The following is a 7906-nucleotide window of genomic DNA, read 5'->3' as shown; positions in this document are numbered from 1 at the left end:
TGACCTTAACCCTGACCTTAACCCTGACCTTAACCCTGACCTTAACCCTGACCTTAACCTTAACCCTGACCTTAACCCGGCGCGGTCAAATTGCGCAGCAGTTTGGGCCGCGCGGCTCTGTAGACACTCCCTTTTTTGAAACACCTTTGTTTCCTGTTTCTTCTGTGACATGTGACCTACTGAGCTTTACTTTCTCTCACTAATGCGTCTTTATGGCCTGAATGTGAATAGAGACATTCAAATGTAATAATCATCTTGTGCTGCCCGGTGGTCAAGTGGTTTAAGCACAGCACATGTACGCCAGGCTCCAAATGTAGCCGGCCATTTAATGCATGTCCCTCCCTTCTCTCTCATCCCCATTTCACACTGTCCTTTCCTGTCTAATAAAGCCTACAGGCCAGAAAATCTGTCTTATTTGTTAGTATTCCTTACATTTTTTGTTTTGCGCACTATCAAAAAGCGTGTTCACTTCCTGTTTATGGGATGATTTCTCAGACCGTCATGCATGAGGCTAAAGAGGTGAAAATGCAACATCTGGTGCAGCTTTGAAAAAGTGAACAGAATAGAGAAAAGAGCACATGGTCAGATTATGGAGGGTCTGAAACTGTCGTCTGCATTTCCACTGTGACAAACAGATGGCTAAAAAAACATCCGGAAATCACATTGTATGGTTTTAAAATAATGTATTTGTACCTTATTGCTGCAAATAAGTATTTGAACACCTGCAAATCAGCAAGAAGTCTGGCTCTCAAAAACCTGTTAGTCTGTCTTTATAAAGTCAACCTTTGAGCTGGTATATATATATATATATATATATATATATATATATATATATATATATATATATACATACATACACCTTTTACACCTCTTTGAGAGCCTTTGTAATGTGTGTGTTAAACTCATACTTGCTGCTGTGTGTGACAGAAGCTGAGTGTGTACGATCGCCATGACTCCCAGAGCAGCGTGCGCAGCAGAAAGGAGGGCACACTGCAGAAGATCGGGGACTTCCTCCAGAGCTCCCCCACTCTGCTGGGCTCCAAAGGTGTGTGAGAGCAGCACGGGCGGGACGTCCTGGTCACATTACTTTGTCATTATTAGTGTTCTGCAGAGGACGCGGCCTCCTTCTGCAGAGGACGCGGCCTCCGGCTGCGGAGGACGCCACGTCCACCTCCTCCGCAGCCGCCTCCTCCGCAGCCGGAGGCCGCGTACTCCGCAGCCGGAGGCCGCGTCCTCTGCAGCCGCGTACTCCGCAGCCGGAGGCCGCGTCCTCTGCAGCCGCGTCCTCTGCGGCTTGATGTCTGCGGTGTGAGTGAAATACATTTCAACTGTTGATTGTCCCTTGGACGTGGCGGGGACATCATAAACAGTGTTCTTTATGACACTGAAGTATCAAGTAGAAGCTTTAGGACCAGATCCAGTCAGAAATGTAAGACCTTGTCTTTGTGTGTCCACAGCTAAGAAGATGATGGGTCTGGTGAGTGGGCGGGACATAGACCCCTCTGGCTCCTCCCCTTCCTCACTCCGAGCCAAGAAGAACAAGAGGAAACTCTACAGACCAGAGATCTCCTCCCCCATGGACACGCCCCCTCACCCGGTCAGTGACACCCCCCACATCACACCACTCCTAACACTGCGTCCACCGCCCACTGGCCCCGCCCACCTCATGAGACGTGCCCGTCTGGACAGTTTGAGAATGACCGTGTCCACATGATGCGGCTGAATGATTTCTACTGTGGATGCCTCTGGACCAATGAGAACACACACACTTAAAACATCACTGATCATTGTAGGACAATTATGCCTGACAAGGATCTCTACAAGGATCTCTACAGGATCTCTACAAGATCTCTACAAGGATCTCTACAGGATCTCTACAGGATCTTTACAGGATCTCTACAAGATCTCTACAAGGATCTCTACAGGATCTCTACAAGGATCTCTACAGGATCTCTACAGGATCTCTACAGGATCTCTACACGGATCTCTACACGGATCTCTACGAGGATCTCTACGAGGATCTCTACACGGATCTCTACGAGGATCTCTACACGGATCTCTACAGGATCTCTACACGGATCTCTACAAGGATCTCTACAGGATCTCTACAAGGATCTCTACAGGATCTCTACAGGATCTCTACAAGGATCTCTACAGGATCTCTACAGGATCTCTACGAGGATCTCTACGAGGATCTCTACACGGATCTCTACGAGGATCTCTACGAGGATCTCTACACGGATCTCTACAGGATCTCTACAGGATCTCTACACGGATCTCTACACGGATCTCTACAAGGATCTCTACAAGGATCTCTACACGATCTCTACAAGGATCTCTACAGGATCTCTACGAGGATCTCTACACGGATCTCTACAGGATCTCTACACGGATCTCTACAGGATCTCTACACGGATCTCTACAAGGATCTCTACAAGGATCTCTACAGGATCTCTACACGGATCTCTACAGGATCTCTACAGGATCTCTACACGGATCTCTACAAGGATCTCTACAAGGATCTATCTAGGATCTCTACAAGGATCTCTACAGGATCTCTACGAGGATCTCTACAAGGATCTCTAAAGTACATGTGTCAACTACAAGGCCCGCGGGCCAAATCCGGCCCGCCAGACGTTTTAATCCGGACCGCCGAACATTTCAAATTTATATTTTAAAAGAATAAATAAAATCGATTCATAGAACCGTAGTTACATCCGTAACCGTTTTTATCGCTAAAACTACGCGTCCCACAATGCCGCCGGTGGCCGCCCCTCCCCCACGGGGCTCTGCTGCACTGCTGTGTGAGCTGCCGAGGGATCTCTACAAGGATCTCTACAGGATCTCTACGAGGATCTCTACACGGATCTCTACACGGATCTCTACAGGATCTCTACACGGATCTCTACGAGGATCTCTACACGGATCTCTACAAGGATCTCTACAAGGATCTCTACAAGGATCTCTCTAGGATCTCTACAAGGATCTCTACAGGATCTCTACGAGGATCTCTACAAGGATCTCTAAAGTACATGTGTCAACTACAAGGCCCGCGGGCCAAATCCGGCCCGCCAGACGTTTTAATCCGGACCGCCGAACATTTCAAATTTATATTTTAAAAGAATAAATAAAATCGATTCATAGAACCGTAGTTACATCCGTAACCGTTTTTATCGCTAAAACTACGCGTCCCACAATGCCGCCGGTGGCCGCCCCTCCCCCACGGGGCTCTGCTGCACTGCTGTGTGAGCTGCCGAGGGATCTCTACAGGGTCTCTAAAGGATCTCTACAAGGATCTCTACAAGGATCTCTAGAGGATCTCTACAAGGATCTCTACAGGATCTCTACAAGGATCCCTACAGGATCTCTACAGGATCTATACAAGGATCTCTACACGGATGTCTACAGGATCTCTACAAGGATATCTACAGGATCTCTACAAGGATCTCTACAAGGATCTCTACAGGATCTCTACAAGGATCCCTACAGGATCTATACAAGGATCTCTACACGGATGTCTACAGGATCTCTACAAGGATATCTACAGGATCTCTACAAGGATCTCTACAAGGATGCCACTCTGTCTAGTTTGATGTTATTTGAAGCAGACTGTAAAGGTGCATTTAGCGCCACCTGCTGGAGTTGTACGACTTCAAAGTCTGTGTTTTACGCCATAAAGTAAAAAGACTCTTCTCCAACACTAGAGTCCTTGAGCACTTGATGACATCACCAGAGGACGCCCCCCTTTAGTGCATGTTCTAGAGGCATCTGTGGTTCAGACATAAGCCAATGAGACGTCTTTGTTTATTGTGGCACAAATGTCTCTTTAAATCACATAGAATAACTATACGCCTCTTTAAATCATATAGAATAACTATACGCCTCTTTAAATCATATAGAATAACTATACGTCTCTTTAAATCATATAGAATAACTATACGTCTCTTTAAATCATATAGAATAACTATACGTCTCTTTAAATCATATAGAATAACTATACGTCTCTTTAAATCATATAGAATAACCATACGTCTCTTTAAATCATATAGAATAACTATACGTCTCTTTAAATCATGTAGAATAACTATACGTCCTCTTTAAATCATATAGAATAACTATACGTCCTCTTTAAATCATATAGAATAACTATACGTCTCTTTAAATCATATAGAATAACTATACATCCTCTTTAAATCATATAGAATAACTACGTCTCTTTAAATCATATAGAATAACTATACGTCTCTTTAAATCATATAGAATAACTATACGTCCTCTTTAAATCATATAGAATAACTACGTCTCTTTAAATCATATAGAATAACTATATGTCTCTTTAAATCATATAGAATAACTATACGTCTCTTTAAATCATATAGAATAACTATACGTCTCTTTAAATCATATAGAATAACTATACGTCCTCTTTAAATCATATAGAATAACTATACGTCCTCTTTAAATCATATAGAATAACTATGTCTCTTTAAATCATATAGAATAACTATACGTCTCTTTAAATCATATAGAATAACTATACGTCCTCTTTAAATCATATAGAATAACTATACGTCCTCTTTAAATCATATAGAATAACTATACGTCCTCTTTAAATCATATAGAATAACTATACGTTCTCTTTAAATCATATAGAATAACTATACGTCCTCTTTAAATCATATAGAATAACTATACGTCTCTTTAAATCATATAGAATAACTATACGTCTCTTTAAATCATATAGAATAACTATACGTCTCTTTAAATCATATAGAATAACTATACGTCTCTTTAAATCATATAGAATAACTATACGTCCTCTTTAAATCATATAGAATAACTATACGTCCTCTTTAAATCATATAGAATAACTATACGTCTCTTTAAATCATATAGAATAACTATACGTCTCTTTAAATCATATAGAATAACTATACGTCTCTTTAAATCATATAGAATAACTATACGTCCTCTTTAAATCATATAGAATAACTATACGTCCTCTTTAAATCATATAGAATAACTATACGTCTCTTTAAATCATATAGAATAACTATACGTCTCTTTAAATCATATAGAATAACTATACGTCCTCTTTAAATCATATAGAATAACTATACGTCCTCTTTAAATCATATAGAATAACTATACGTCTCTTTAAATCATATAGAATAACTATACGTCTCTTTAAATCATATAGAATAACTATACGTCTCTTTAAATCATATAGAATAACTATACGTCTCTTTAAATCATATAGAATAACTATACGTCTCTTTAAATCATATAGAATAACTATACGTCTCTTTAAATCATATAGAATAACTATACGTCTCTTTAAATCATATAGAATAACTATACGTCTCTTTAAATCATATAGAATAACTATACGTCCTCTTTAAATCATATAGAATAACTATACGTTCTCTTTAAATCATATAGAATAACTATACGTCTCTTTAAATCATATAGAATAACTATACGTCCTCTTTAAATCATATAGAATAACTATACGTCTCTTTAAATCATATAGAATAACTATACGTCTCTTTAAATCATATAGAATAACTATACGTCTCTTTAAATCATATAGAATAACTATACGTCCTCTTTAAATCATATAGAATAACTATACGTCTCTTTAAATCATATAGAATAACTATACGTCTCTTTAAATCATATAGAATAACTATACGTCCTCTTTAAATCATATAGAATAACTATACGTCCTCTTTAAATCATATAGAATAACTATACGTCCTCTTTAAATCATATAGAATAACTATACGTCTCTTTAAATCATATAGAATAACTATACGTCTCTTTAAATCATATAGAATAACTATACATCTCTTTAAATCATATAGAATAACTATACGTCTCTTTAAATCATATAGAATAACTATACATCTCTTTAAATCATATAGAATAACTATACGTCCTCTTTAAATCATATAGAATAACTATACGTCTCTTTAAATCATATAGAATAACTATACGTCTCTTTAAATCATATAGAATAACTATACGTCCTCTTTAAATCATATAGAATAACTATACGTCCTCTTTAAATCATATAGAATAACTATACGTCCTCTTTAAATCATATAGAATAACTATACATCTCTTTAAATCATATAGAATAACTATACGTCTCTTTAAATCATATAGAATAACTATACATCTCTTTAAATCATATAGAATAACTATACGTCCTCTTTAAATCATATAGAATAACTATGTCTCTTTAAATCATATAGAATAACTATACGTCTCTTTAAATCATATAGAATAACTATACGTCCTCTTTAAATCATATAGAATAACTATGTCTCTTTAAATCATATAGAATAACTATACGTCTCTTTAAATCATATAGAATAACTATACGTCTCTTTAAATCATATAGAATAACTATACGTCCTCTTTAAATCATATAGAATAACTATACGTCTCTTTAAATCATATAGAATAACTATACGTCCTCTTTAAATCATATAGAATAACTATACGTCCTCTTTAAATCATATAGAATAACTATACGTCTCTTTAAATCATGTAGAATAACTATACGTCCTCTTTAAATCATATAGAATAACTATACGTCTCTTTAAATCATGTAGAATAACTATACGTCCTCTTTAAATCATATAGAATAACTATTCGTCCTCTTTAAATCATATAGAATAACTATACGTCCTCTTTAAATCATATAGAATAACTATACGTCCTCTTTAAATCATATAGAATAACTATACGTCTCTTTAAATCATATAGAATAACTATACGTCCTCTTTAAATCATATAGAATAACTATACGTCTCTTTAAATCATATAGAATAACTATACGTCCTCTTTAAATCATATAGAATAACTATGTCTCTTTAAATCATATAGAATAACTATACGTCTCTTTAAATCATATAGAATAACTATACGTCTCTTTAAATCATATAGAATAACTATACGTCCTCTTTAAATCATATAGAATAACTATACGTCTCTTTAAACCATATAGAATAACTATACGTCCTCTTTAAATCATATAGAATAACTATACGTCCTCTTTAAATCATATAGAATAACTATACGTCCTCTTTAAATCATATAGAATAACTATACGTCCTCTTTAAATCATATAGAATAACTATACGTCTCTTTAAATCATGTAGAATAACTATACGTCCTCTTTAAATCATATAGAATAACTATACGTCCTCTTTAAATCATATAGAATAACTATACGTCTCTTTAAATCATGTAGAATAACTATACGTCTCTTTAAATCATATAGAATAACTATACGTCTCTTTAAATCATATAGAATAACTATACGTCTCATCTTAAGCATTAATAATGTTCGGCCGCTTTAAAGTTTGACGTTTGTTTCAGATGTTGAGTCGAGAGCCGGACGAGAGGGAGAGCGACCATCACATCATGAAGCGGCGTCTGCGCTCGCGCCTGGTCAAGTGACCTCCTCCTGGTCAAGTGACCTCCTCCTGGTCAAGTGACCTCCTCCTGGTCAAGTGACCTCCTCCTGGTCAAGTGACCTCCTCCTGGTGAAGTGTCCTCCTCCTGGTGAAATGACCTCCTCCTGGTGAAGTGACCTCCTCCTGGTGAAGTGACCTCCTCCTGGTGAAGTGACCTCCTCCTGGTGAAATGACCTCCTCCTGGTGAAGTGACCTCCTCCTGGTCAAGTGACCTCCTCCTGGACGCTCACAAACCTCTGAACTTAACTCATTCTTTTCTTGGTCTTGTCCTGTTTTAAGGCCTGATTCTTAAATGATAAACTCTGTCTTTTTGAATGTCTCATGTCTTGTGTTTGAATGTCTCATGTCTTGTGTTTGAATGTCTCATGTCTTGTGTTTGAATGTCTCATGTCTTGTGTTTGAATGTCTTGTGTTTG

At 37.3% G+C, this 7906-nt stretch overlaps 1 protein-coding gene across 1 annotated transcript in view; it reads left to right on the top strand.

Annotated features, from left to right (window-relative positions):
- The window catches only part of kif20ba (kinesin family member 20Ba), a 127514-nt gene extending 120041 nt beyond the window's left edge, over positions 1–7473 (top strand). Inside the window, exons 30-32 of the mRNA XM_072436357.1 lie at positions 931–1045; positions 1458–1597; positions 7393–7473. Of these exons, the coding sequence (XP_072292458.1) occupies positions 931–1045; positions 1458–1597; positions 7393–7473 (336 nt within the window). The remainder of the gene's footprint in view (positions 1–930; positions 1046–1457; positions 1598–7392) is intronic.
- Positions 7474–7906: the final 433 nt, after the last annotated feature.

This window comes from Eucyclogobius newberryi, unplaced genomic scaffold (genome assembly GCF_026437365.1).
Source record: "Eucyclogobius newberryi isolate DKJ021-1_F unplaced genomic scaffold, fEucNew1.0.hap1 SCAF_8, whole genome shotgun sequence".
Taxonomy (NCBI): domain Eukaryota; kingdom Metazoa; phylum Chordata; class Actinopteri; order Gobiiformes; family Gobiidae; genus Eucyclogobius; species Eucyclogobius newberryi.
Note: the sequence above shows the minus strand (reverse complement) of the source record. Positions and strands in the feature narration are given on the sequence as shown.